The following is a 14090-nucleotide window of genomic DNA, read 5'->3' on the forward strand; positions in this document are numbered from 1 at the left end:
CCATATCTGTTATAATTGAATTGTCCTGTGTATATATACGTTTATTTATATCTGAATAAAAGGTAAACATAACATTTGACAACTATGTACAGTTTGTTATCCTTCTTTTATTTGTATGTCTTTTTCTGTGTGTGTGTGCATCGAGTATAATTCCTTGTATGTGTTTGCACTTACTTACCAATAAAAGTGATTCTGATTCTTATTAAATTATTGTTTTCTCCTTGTATAATGTCCCTAGCGGTCTTCCGTAGGAAGCTGCTGTTTTGTTGACATTCGTTCCTCCATCAGCTGACTGCCCACAAGTTAGCTTGCCAGTTTGAGAAAAGCTTAGCTCAAACACGCCCTCAGCATGACATTACACTGCCAACGCTGCCAGTCAGCTCTCACACACACCACAAACGATTCACACGTTTTTAGACATTAGACACAACTAGCAGATCACGATGGGGGTTATTTTCTAACCCGCTGTCACTCGACAGAAAGCGGACGTTAGCTCGGCTAGCGCGTCGCTTCAGCTAGCCAGCCTGCCGAGCCCCGGCGACCAGCTAACAGGCTTAATTAGCCGATGTAAAGTCCAACCATGGAGGGGATTCTGTACAAATGGACGAATTACATGACAGGTGAGTCGCCTGACTGTCTAACGGCCGTGTTGGCTAACTGTCTCTCTAGCCACGGTGGCTGAAGATGAATGTTAGTGTTAGCTACCAGTGCTAATGTCAAACATCATATCTTAACATTCAAATTAAACATTAAACAACGCCACTAGGAAGCCAATAATAGTATTATAATACATAACATGACTCATGCGAGTTGTGCTGCTGCTGTCGATCAATGGAAACTTCAGGTGTAAATATAATATTTTGCGTTATTTAGTCAGAAATGATAGTCAACACCAATAGCACAATATTCATGTCAGTGTCATTTCACTTCCAGCATATATTTCACCTGCAGCTTGCTTATGATGTGGCGTTATTCATTATGTATTATGTACTGAAAAAAAATAATTAAGAAGCAACCCACAGTAACAAGGGTCTATAGTGGCATTTGACCTTAATGAAGGCAGCACAGCATGTCTATAAATAAAGGTGGCAGAGGACAAAATCTACACTGCTTGTGACTGTAATGGCAGCTCACTTAAACCTAGCATCTGCCAGCTTTGCATGAGGTATGCTGTGTGTGAACAGTATCCTGTGTGTGAGCCTTTATTGCACTTGGCCAAGGAATTTAGCCCATGAATGATCTGTTGCTCAAATGGTCTCAGTTGTAAACATGTATGGTAACTGATATAAAGGGGAAAACACTCGAGTGCGATATCATTTCAACCATTGTGAGCTGCAAGAAAGGAGTACAGGTTTATTACTGAACATACTGTACCATAACCAAAACACATACCGAACTTAGTAGGTGTGTTATCAGTGTGTCAGCAGATGGGATGTGTGGTTGTGTAGTGAAAGAAGGGCGTTGCACAGCGTAAAACCCAAACTACTAAACCAGTAACATAGCTGAAACCAACCAAACGAGAAGATTGTGCTGCAGGAAAGAGAGAGAGAGAGAGAGAGAGAGAGAGAGAGAGGCAGGAACATCCAGATCTGAAATACTCCTGGGAGATGAGCCAGGTACTCCCATTTGCACAGATTGACATGCATCCTATTCTATTTTTTCTATTAAAAACCGCAAACAATATGAGGCGATGAAGGTTGGGGTAGTAGTACTGGCAAGAACTTGTAAAAGTAAGTTTTAGCACTTTAGACGAGGTAGTCTTCTACAGAATTAAGAACATCTCACTAACTGCAGGACTGGTGCATAATGTGATGTTATCCACCAAAATGCCAAATATTTCCCAGTTCCACCTTCTCAGTTACATTTGGACTGTAAAATAATCAGTTTGCTGAACTCTGAAATGAGAAAATTCTGATGAGCATTTCTCACAATTTTCTGACATTTTATTGACTAAACGGCTAATCGGTTAATTAAGAAAATAACGTGGATATTAATCAACATTGCTTAATAGTCATTCATGGGATCCAGCATTTTTGCAACATCTCATCTTCAGGTACATTAATCAAATGTACACGTTTCTTGTCCTTTTTACCAATAAAGTTCCATACAGAGGTTTTGAGTTTGTTTTCTGTCTGTAGGCTGGCAGCCACGCTGGTTCGTCTTAGAGAACGGAGTCATCTCTTATTATGACAGCGAGGATGACGTCAGTAAAGGAAGCAAAGGATCCATCAAGATGTCAGTGTGTGACATCAAAGGTTAGACAGCTGTTTGAATTTGTCGACTCTTACCTTCCTGACCTCACTCGCCATACAAAGCAGATCTAAACACATCCATCAAACACTGTTTGTGTTTAAATTTCAGTTCATCCGACAGATGTGACGCGTCTGGAGTTGATAATCCCCGGCGAGCAGCATTTTTATGTCCGAGCTGTGAACGCTGCGGAGCGACAGAGGTGGCTGGTGGCTTTAGGCTCGTCCAAAGCTGGAACACTGGACAGTCACAAACACAAAGGTACACAGAGTTCATATGTGAATCTGTCTGCCTGCCTCATCTGTGTTTGTTCCTCTTTCTGTAGGAAAAACACCTGTTTGTAAGACAGCTCAGCTTGTCTCCTCCTTGAATTCATCCTCATAAAAGTCTTTTTACTGTGTGACAATATTTTGCTTTTCATCAGAAAACCAACCATTAGTGTTTCAAATAACACTCTGTGGTGCCATCGTCTGGATGTACATTCACAAATACAAATTTTGATTTATAAATGTGCTATTTTATAAAGCAAAAGAATGTTTTTGCTTCTCACTCCTACTGGGGGGTGGACATTTTAGCACAACTAGCTATGACATTCATTAGAAAAACATGTAAGATTAATCAAATGTGGCATATTGTGAGTTTTTACCATACATTCTCATAAAGACATTCAAACATGGAGTTAAAGGGCCAGTGTGAAGGGTTTAGTGACATCTAGTGGGGCGGTTAGATTTGATGTAATTTAAAAAGTCCCTCCCTAGACCCAGTGTTAGGTCCATCTGTTATGGGCTACTGTAGAAACCTGGTGGTGAGGCGGCTGTGGCTCGGAGGTAGAGCGAGTCGTCCTCCAATCGTAAGATCGGCAGTTCGAATCTCGTCTGCATGCCGAAGTGTCCTTGGGCAAGATACTGAACCCCAAATGTTCCCTGAAGGCTGTGCCATCGTTGAGTGAATGTGTATGATTGAGTTAGATCCTGTTGTTCATACATTACATCATTTAGCAGCTTGTGCAGCTTATTACATGTTATAAATGGAAAAGTGAAAATGGTACTATAGTATACATAAATCGCACAGTGTTTTAAGTCTTTTAGTTTTTATATAAATAATAACTGCTGCTACCTACCCATTTGCAGTATTGTATATTTATATTTGTATGATTTAATGTTATGTTGTGTTGGTTGTATTGTATGTGCCTTTGCTATGCTTGGGTGAAGCTGATCTAATCTAACCTAATCTAATAAAAGTTGTTTGTCTCTATTTCTGACTGCAGAATCATTATGATGTTTAAATAAAGGTTATTTCCACTGCGTCTGTGCGTTGCCAGGTCCAGACTGTCTGAAGACAAAGATGTCCGAACTTCGTCTGTACTGCGACCTCCTCGTCCAGCAGGTCCAAACGATCCAATCACAGCACACTGCCGACACGGAGGAAACGCCCACTTCTGAGGTAAAACATCTTCTATTGGCCTCTAACTGATTAAGTCTGCTTTGATTGTCGCGTCTCTATTTCCATTTGTTTTCATTTGTCTTGAAGAGCAACATCAGTGATCGTGTTATCCAGTAACGACAGACGCTTATTATTCTCTCTCTCTCCAGGCCTCTCTCCTCAGTGCAACCTGTGCGACTTTCATCAGGACTTTGGAGGAGTGTATGACCCTCGCCAACCAGAGTTTGACCCCTGACCTCCGACCTGAAAGGGTAATTAATTACACGTTTTCTCCAGCTGAATAAATTGTGACAGAAATGCATTTCGGTGAAGATTAAAAGAACAAAAACATACTGACATTTTCACTGATTATAGAAGAGCCTGCATTCAAAGTGTTTTTGTTGAAAAATGTACGCATAATGTAACGTATCTTATTTTAAAAGATATTTTAAACACATTCTTACTCGGATGTAAATACGTAAAAAGGAATAATAATTAAAAGTAACAGTAGCAGTATTATTCTGGATAAAGCTACGTGGGTTTGATTCACAGAAGAATTTATACTCACATATCGTACCAAGAAAGATTGTTTTATTCCTCAAAAATCCTCAGTAGATAAAAGTTACATAATTAAGCTGATTAATATCTTGGCTAAATATTATATCCATAAAAGTATGTGGCTTATACTTTACCAATTTTCAAACATGATTACTATTAAAAAGTAAAAAAATGATACATTTGTAAAAAATATTTTTATTATTTAGTCATATCAAATTTACTAAATACTTAACTAGATCTTAGCGGATTTTGGTTTAATTGTGTTTTCTTTTCCTTCATTTCCTTCTTTGTTGTACAATTTATTTTGATTTTATATTATCTTTACACTATGGAATCTATTTACTGCGACTTTCATAACCAAACACTGGGACTCGCACACGTTTCTTATTATTGTTGAAGAAAACTTTTATTTTCACAAGAATCACAGTTTCTTTGGTTATTAGAGAAGATGCTGTAAATCCCAGACATGCTTTTACTGAAATTAAAGGCAAATTATTTTTTATCGTTTGCACCACCTGCCCACGTTGTTCCTGATGGTGGCTACACACACACATTTTTGCACAGTATTAATAATCATGCTCCATTGATTAATACTGTTGTACTAACAAAAATGTCCTCTCTTCTGTCTTTCTGTCTGCCTGCCCAGATGAAGAGGTCAATCAGTCACCCTGGAACATACAGCTTTGACAAGTGAGTTAGAAAACACGCTATCTATAATAATAATAATAATAATAATAATAATAATAATAATACTAATAATAAATGTATTTTATAGTACCTTTTATGTAAAGATTCAGCACAAAATGCCTTTCATTATAGGATCACATGTTATTCAGCAAACAAAAATCTAAATAAACAATAACTATACCATAAAACATAAAAACAATAACTAATAATATCTGAAGAGAAAACAGAATTTAAGGGACAAGGCAGCCCAAATTAACATCCAAAGGAATATGTCATTTCTAGAACACGTTACTTCCTGTTGAACCCAGTTTATTTAAACCTCCAACCCGACCTGGTATTCAAATAAGTATATAAAAAAAACATCACACATGTATGCACTAAATGGCTTTTAAAATATCCTTTTGTGATAAACTAAAAGCCACTATTGATAATCATCAAAACAATTGATAAACATCAAGTATGCACAATGCATAGTGTCTGTTTTATCCGAAACCAAATGTTTTATATCGATGATCTTTGCAAATCTACAATGTTAAATCAAGTAGCCAAAACAACAGTTAAGAATGTCGTCCCAGGGGAGAAAGTTTACTATTTGAGCTTTTCCTTTTTCCTCAGGTCAGGTGTGCTAAAGGAGTACCTCAGTGGAGGTCAAAGATCAACTCAGCGCCGGAATCGGACGTGCTCGGACAGTTCTGTTTATGATACTGAACGTAAGGCTCACTCCCTTTTTTAATAGTGTTAGTGGTGAAAGAACTACTCCGATCTTCTGCTTGAGTAAAAGTAGCAATATCACCATATAGAAATACTCCGAAATACTGTGATTGAATTCAGTGCCTTTATTTTGACATATATAAGTATTTTAAGATGATCATCATCGTCACTTTAATTGCTAACCAGTTCTTTCAGCGACACATACCCGTCATGGCATGTGTGAGGGGGTGAGAGTGTTTGGGGGTCTTGTTAAAGAGTGAGGGTTCGTAGGGTGACTGGACTCAGCCTTAGAGATAGGGAACAGATTATACATCTCATCTAGTCTGGGAATACCTCGGGGTCCCCCAGGAGGAGCTGGGAAGCGTTGCTGGGTAAAAGGACGTCTAGAATTCCCTCCTTAGCCTGCTGCCATTACAACCCAGCAGAGCGAAAAAGATGGATGATAGAAATAAACATCATAAAAAGTTGAATATTTAATAAATAGTATAGTAATGCCATATCGTATTCCATAAAAATGTCATCTTAAAGCCAAAGTATATATATAGTATGCTATAAAAAGCTCATGATTAAGTAATGCCAGAATAAATATAAATAATAAACATAAAAATACACAAAATGTGAGTCATAGAGTATGCCATAAGAAATCCTCCAAAAAGTCATATAGTTTAACAAAAACTTTAACATTATAGTATAATAAAATAATATACGTCATGTCAAGTTATAGTATAGTATGTCGAAAAATGTATGTTGTAGTATAATGCTATATTATGTCATATTATATCATCAAATAGTCATAGTTTGACAAAAAGCACACTGATATGTCAAAAAATAGTCTAAATGACTTTTTTCTGCATACTTCACTTTATTTACTATGACTTTTTTCATGAATTGTTTTTACATACTACACTATGACTTTTCAACAACTATGCTATGGCTTTTTTTGACAGGTTAACCTTGATTATGTCATCAGAAAGTCATAGGATGACAAACGGCACACTAATATGTCCAAAAATGTGTCATAGTATAATCAATGACTTTTTTCATCATGCTATGCAATAACTTTTTTTCAAGACCTTTTTTCCCCATGTTATACTATGACAAGTAGTATACTATTACTTTTTTTCATTACTTTTTTGGACATGCTGTACTACGACTTTTTTTCAACATGTTAAACTGACTTTTTTGGACATACTATATAATATTTTATATTGAATGAGACATAGTTTTTAAAGACAGTCATTTTTTTGTTGGAAATTTGGTTTAGGAAGTCTACATCAGGTGTGATGGAAAGGTCTGATTCACATTTTAGTGATGTAATGGATAGTTTTTGTCAAACTGGTATTATTCTGTATATTTTGGTGAGGAGGGATATCAACAAGATCTAGGTTGGTGGCCCTAATGTTCAATATTGATTACAGATCATTTAAGTTGTAGATACTAAATAAATAAACACTGCTGGCCCGTTCTAGGTCAGGTTCTAATTCAGGTTCTAGGTCAGGTCTGTCAGAAGTCATATGTAGAATGCAGGCCTTCTCCTGGTAATGGAGCATTTTTATTTCAGAAAAAGATCGTAATACTTTCCCCCATTGATTTCAGGATTGGCACAAACTTGACCACTTCTTCTAATACATAAAAGCAGATCCTATATAAAGACAACTCACCTGTGGAAGTTGATGTGTTACAGGTGTGCTACCCAGTGTCAACGGTGACTCGTCCTCCATTCCTGAAGAGAGAGGAGGCAGCATGAGCCCAAAGACCACACCCACTGACACAGACACTGACCTGTCCATCTGAAGACCTGACACCCATCAGAACCCCGCTGGACTCGGAGGTCAAGAACGAGACAAGATCAATATCAGAGACCGTGACTGCATCCAATCGAGATATTGACGTCATCTTCGTTAAACAGAGGACGAGTTGACAGACATTTGATCTCCTCTAGGATTGTCTTTTCTCAGTCAGCTGATTGCCAAACACGTGCACTTTGGAATCTTTTTTTTAATTTTTTCCCTGAAAGCTGTCTTTAAGTGTTTCAGATGCACAGAACACACTGGATAGACAGACAAAGAGCTGGACATGAGCCTGAGACAGTGTGAGTATAAAGTATATGATGTTATGACCTGCTGAGGTAGCCACATTCACACTATGGACACACTCATACATATTATGGTAGTAGCCTTGGAGTTTGGAAGGATCTGAAGCTCAAACCTGTGAACAAAGAGAATGGAAATAGCAGTTACTGTTACAGCAGTTAACCTGAACTCTGTGGCAAGAAGACGAGGACTGTGATTGTAGAAGGCAGCTCCCTGGCACAGTATGAATAGAACTGGATTGTTTGTTGCATTAAATGGATCCGAGAATGTGCAGGAAAGGTTGAATTGTGGAGATTGTGTTCTTCTGAAGTAGTTTTTTGTCGTTTCGATGGGACATTTAAATCAAAAGCATTATCTCACACAGTATTTTCTGCCTTTTCCATATATTCAAGAACTTGCCTCTGTTTTTTCCCCCCTTGGGAACTTGCCAAGCATCTTCTTCATTCTGCTTTCAGGCCTACATAGTTGTGCTTTTTTTGCTGAAAGGAAAGGTAGAAAGAAGGACTTTGTCCCTTTTCCTGCTTCTTGACTTTGGTGATGAAACCTTACTGATAAAACGGCGTCTCTGTGGGTTCTTGAAGCCAGTTATCTCTGTTACAGTATTCTCACAGAGAGCCGAGTGTCTTCAGATACCAAAGTTTGCACAAATGTAATGATCTATATTAAATGTGCCATCGTTCTTTTTCCTTGCAAAACTTTTTCTCCATAGACTCTTGATTTGAGTTAGTTTTCATCGCCTAGACTCAAAAGACAGATCAGGTGAACAGTTTCTAAATTACAGATAGGTGCGAATGTGTGCAAGTTACTGCCTTTAATGTTTGTTTTTGAGTAGTTTTTTTCCGTTCATGTCTTTGATGATGAATTCCAGCTGATAGGACCTTGAAAAGACAGAAGGTACAGCAGCCCCGAGAGCTCAACGAACTGCAACTTAATGAAACACAAAGAGACGTAACACAACTGATGTAACACTGTCACATATTTCTTTTTCATGCTGCATAAATGTGGCCGATTTGACGAGCCTGTTTCCTTTATTTGACGGTGTATTGTCTATGCTTCCTTTAGGTGCAGCGTGTAGAGCTCTCAGAGCCACCGTAGATAAGTGCTTTAAGTAAGTGCATACATTATGGAGGGTTGAACTTCAGTGAGTTCAGATGATGCCTTTTGCCCACATGGTCTTTTTCTGCTGCTGCACTTTCCCCTGATATAGCGATCAGATACTAGAACTGCTGCTGCTATTCCATTAGTGGAGCGCACTACCTTTTATAGAGCGGATTGATCGGCATTGAATTCAAAAATAAAAACATGTATGAACGTCTTATTATGGGTCTTCAGGACAGGGAAAACACTGACAGGGATCTGCAAACTTAGCGACATTTTGTGAATCTTGATGATCATCTCTTCAAGTTAGCGATTCTAATCAAATACACTTTTTGTAAACTCCAGCAATTATGTACTCTAAAAATCGAATGTTCATACACACAATCAGCAACCAGGGACGTTCCTGCTCGTGCAGGATGGGGGGAAAGGTCACGGATGTAAAAAGGGAAAGGCAGTGGAAGCGAGAGGGACGCATTTGTTTGAGTGTTGAGTTCAAATGTTAACAATCTTTGTCCGGAATCGCTGACTCCACCTTCAAGACTTGGAACAATTGCGTCGTGACCTGCTTTGCTGTTTAAACACATTCAAAGGACGTCATCTGAACCTAAAGTAAACAATCGTGACGCAAACAATCGACGAATACAAGACGCTTCATTAATCCTGTTCCTGTTTCTGATGAACAGAGATGCACTCTGGTAGGATTCCATGAAAAACCTTCACGAGTTCCTTCCTTCACAAATGCCAAAACACATTTGAAGCTGCATTTGTATTGACCTTCTAAGACACTTTAATATGAACCTTTGATTTGTGGTTATGTTTTCCACCCTGGGGAATTATCTCAAGACAAACTGACCACAGCTGTCGAATCCTAAACTTCCTAAAAGTCAGTAGACTTTTATTTTGTTAAATATTTCCACCAATTAAGTATTTTCACATTCAGACAGCTATCAGAAAGGAATTAGAGAGATATTCATTATTAGATATAATTAGAAATATTAACTTTTCAGTGTGTAGCTGTGGTTGTTTTGCACTTTAGGCTTTAAAACTGTGTCCTTTTATTTGAATGTTATTGCTCTGAAAGAAGTGACAAATGTACTGTGGTGCATAACAGTGATATGATTGTGAAACTGATATTAATGTTAATGTCTTTATTTTTAAAAGGTGTTTTTGAGTTGCAGCAGCCTTACATGTAACGGCAACACTTTTTAAAACACACAAGACTTCCTGCTTGTGTTACTTTCACCAAAACGTGTGTTCGGGATTTGTTATGAGCACGCTCAAACCTTGATTTCTTTCATTTAACTTTACGTTTTTTTATTTCACTTTTCATTTCCCGCAAGTGTTGGCTTCTGATGTCAAATAACCCGCAATTTTATAATTATTTATAACAGCATGGTAGTTCTATATATTATGGTTAAATTATCATTCATATTTCTATTTTTACTTTCCCATCACATTATTTTATTCATATAAAAACATCAAATGGATTACAAATGGGAGAAAAGATTTAAAAAAAAATATTCGGCTGTTTAGAATGCACATTCGTTGTAAAACGAAACACCAAATAAATACATTTAAAGATTTTTCACCTCAAAAATAAATTTGATGAATGTTTTAACATCCTTCATCTTGCACCAACAGTCTCCTTTAAAGGAATATCTAAATTTAAGGCAATTATTTGCCATCTCAGAAGTCAGCAGGTTGATAACACTCTGGTATTTGTGATCCGTAATCTATGTGGTTTTTGTACGACTCAAACAAAGACGATATAACATGTTAATCAGTGCTGGTGGCCGGATTCGGATACCTTTGTTCAAAGCCAGGCTGGCAGTTTCCCCCCGTTTCCAGTCTGGTGCTAAGCTAACATCCTCTGGCTTCAGCTTCATGTTTGAGTGGTGTGAAGCTGCTCCTCTAAGACACCAAATTTGCTTTTTTACCAAAATGTCAAACTGTTCCTTTATGTCAACATAAAATGGCTCTGTTTCTTGTTTAGAGGACAAACACCCGAATCACACTGCTGAATTATAACTCAATCATATTATCTTCACTGTTGTTATTTTGTTTTTTTATGAGAAAAATCGTTTTGTTTTTGGACAAACCAGCTGAGAGATTTTCATGCCTTAAGTGTCTCTGCACGAAGTAATGTGTGTGGTTGTATCAGACTTTTCATTATCCAAATAAAACAAATCATATTTTAAACTAAAGTGATTGTCCTTGCAGGACTGATGCTGTTTTTTTCCGTTGGTGGCCTGAAGGAGGTCCTTGCTGTGTGTTTACAGAGGGTGTGTGTTTGTGTCTACATGAAGCTGGGTACCTGCGTTTTTGACAACATTGAAATCAATTTGACCCACTGTGTATTCTCACAACTAACGACATCAAAGAGAAACACGCTCTCACCTGGTGTGGATGTACATTTACATGAACAAGTCAGTCAGGCTGCATCCTGGACCTGAAGAGCAGAACATAGAAGAGTGAGTAAGTGCTTTTTTTTGCCATCAATTCTTTATTTTACTGTATTTCTGTATCGACAGCATAAGATATGAGACATGAAAACACAGTTATGGTAAATGGGGAGCACCTGTTGTTACAGTTGTTCAGGGGTGCAACTATTGATCATTTTGTATTATGGATTCATCTTTCAGATGAATGCCCATCACTTCACAGACCCCAACGTGACATCTTTAAATCTGTTCAAACTCATTTCACTTTACAAAGATATGACAGAATCCTTCATTGAAGGAGCAGAAGAAGAATAGTGGCTTTTTTCCCACAGCTGTTGCTTGAAAAATGATAATGATCACATTGTTGTTTGAACTCCATGATTAACATCCACAACTCAGGCTGTAGATGCAAAGTATTTGTGGGATAATAAAGCAACTTAAATACTACACTTTCCAAAAAACGTTAAAAAGACAAACTGTCTCCGATTCTTAAAGGACCATACCAGTGTTACTAAATATCTTAGTCCATAGACAACATCAGCCACCTAGCTTACATAAACCTCTACCATGTTTACCAAAGTTGCTTTATTTTTTAGATAGTTAGCTTGTTGACATTTTGTCCGTATTCAATAAACATGACAGAATGTACCAGAAAATGTCGAGGTTAGTTCTAACTCACCTCGTCATTAAAATCCTCCTTCTAGCTCAAATTCCAGTATGAAATACAGTTCTTGAAAGAAATTAATTTTTCCAGGTAGTAACTTTCAACCCAATGGCTGTCATGGCTCTGTTGTGATTGACGGGCTGGACCAAAGTATGAAGAAAGTCAACGATTGGCTGAAAGTTACATCCTGAGTTTGTATTAATTTCAGGCTCGTTCTGATTCAGCTCAACAGTCATAAAATGACTGATTTTCATCTTCTTCCAGTACGTCTTCCTCATATTCATACTGGGACATGTTGGGAAGTTGATTTCTGACCAGTTTCTTCTTCTCTACATTGAATTTCCAATCGTAAACCAACAATGAGGACATCTAAGCTTGTTTACAAAGTCCAATCAGAGCCAGCCAGAGAACGTTTGGCCAATGGGATGCTGCCAAGGGAACATGTGATCATTGCCGAGAGAGGGAGCTTGTTATTGAGGTCGCCGTACACCAAAATTAACCTACTAGCTCCACCCGAGCCACTTAAAACTTGTGTAAACTGAACCTGCTTCTGTGTGAGTTTCACAAGATTGAATAGCATAAACCCAGCAAGTATTGCAGTTTCAACATAAATGGCAGTGAACGGTGGTTAAAACAGGTCAGCTGAGCTCTACGAAAGCAAACACTACAGACCCTGATGACAGGGTGGGGATCTCTGCTAATGGAGAGAAGTCAGAATTAGACCGGCATGGTCCTTTAATATCTGAATAATGTCTGATTGAGAGTATTAATATTGTAACTGGGAACCACAAATGAAACCACTCTTATTTTCAGCCTGTAGTTGCACTTTATCCGACGTTGTGTCTGCCTTTCTGTGAGGGAATTCTTAAAACATTTTTCTTACTTACTTTTTTCTCTCCAACAGGGAATTGCATTGTGGGTAGGGATGGATCAGCTTCAGTCACACTCTGCAGGTTCCACTGAGGACCAGAATGAAGACAGTCCAAAACATCCAAAGGTGGCTATTAATATGTTATATGACATACTGTGTATTTTTATAATTCTTTTGCGTAAAAAAAAAAAAAAACCTTTCTGGAAGGACAAAGAGGGAAGTTAATTCTGCAAGGTCAGACTGTTCTATATTAAAGTAATGATATGATACAATGCCTCAGATTATATTCAGCAGTGGTGGAAAGGTATCACCATTAAAATATACCGATACTTAAAGTACTAAAAGTAAATGTACTAATTATGCAGGTGCATAAACAATAATAATATTGTTATTGGATTATAATTATTGATGCATGAATGTGTTCATCACATTGTGTGCAGCTGTTAAAGGTGAAGCTGACTTCACAACTAACTGGCTGATGACTTACCCGTCTTCCTCTCTCTCTAGTCCAGTCTGTCTCGCTGCCCCGCCTGCTACAACCACGAAGCCTGCTCCATGGCTCGCTGGGGGAGTGACGGCGAGTCCAGCTCCTCAGCCGAAGACTCTGAACCAGAGGTGGACTCCGAGTCGGAGGCTAGCTCCACCGAAAGCTGCTGTGAGGAGGCGTTATCAGAAACGCTTGAGACGCAATCACCTGTACATGGAGATGCTGCTGGAGCTAAATCTGGAGGAAAAGATGGTGACGGACACAAGGAGGCGTCAGAGAGCCAGGAGGATAAAAGCAGGAAAAAGGTGTCCTTCTCTCTGCAAACCTCCCTCACCCCTCTCTCTCTCCTGCCCCGCCCTCATACAGTCGTTTCGACCCTCCACCTGCAGGTGTTGTCCCAGAAACACGACGACGACGCCTCCCACATCGTCAAACAACACAGAGAGGAGGAGAAAACACGCAGAGTTAACAGAGCAGGTCAGGAAGGAATCGACCGTTTGAAGCCTCCACAACTGTTTCAGCAGACGGGGCCCCAATGGCAACCGACGGTACAGCAACACCAGCTGTCATACCGACAACAACATCGGCCCTTCTCTCCTCTATTAGCTCAGGGTCAAATGTTAGGACCACCCATGCACACACTTCCTGTTCCTATACCCCTCCTACTGGGCAGAAACGCACCCCAGGCACATCTGCTTGCACCCACTCCACCACCATGTTGGTGCTACTACATTATGCACTTTCCCTACACCTACCAGACGTATTGAATATGTACAAACGCACAATGAAAAGGTGAGTTTGATGAATG

At 38.7% G+C, this 14090-nt stretch overlaps 1 protein-coding gene across 1 annotated transcript; it reads left to right on the forward strand.

Moving 5' to 3' along the window:
- The first annotated feature begins 289 nt into the window (after positions 1-289).
- Positions 290-9546, forward strand: plekha3 (pleckstrin homology domain containing, family A (phosphoinositide binding specific) member 3). Its single transcript, XM_084021124.1, has 8 exons — positions 290-620; positions 2139-2255; positions 2362-2511; positions 3572-3693; positions 3843-3944; positions 4877-4920; positions 5533-5627; positions 7313-9546. The coding sequence occupies exons 1-8, from the start codon at positions 581-583 to the stop codon at positions 7420-7422; spliced, it is 780 nt and encodes a 259-aa protein (XP_083877250.1). The 5' UTR covers positions 290-580; the 3' UTR covers positions 7423-9546.
- Positions 9547-14090: the final 4544 nt, after the last annotated feature.

The sequence above is a fragment of the Eutrigla gurnardus genome (genome assembly GCF_963514095.1).
Source record: "Eutrigla gurnardus genome assembly, chromosome: 11".
Taxonomy (NCBI): domain Eukaryota; kingdom Metazoa; phylum Chordata; class Actinopteri; order Perciformes; family Triglidae; genus Eutrigla; species Eutrigla gurnardus.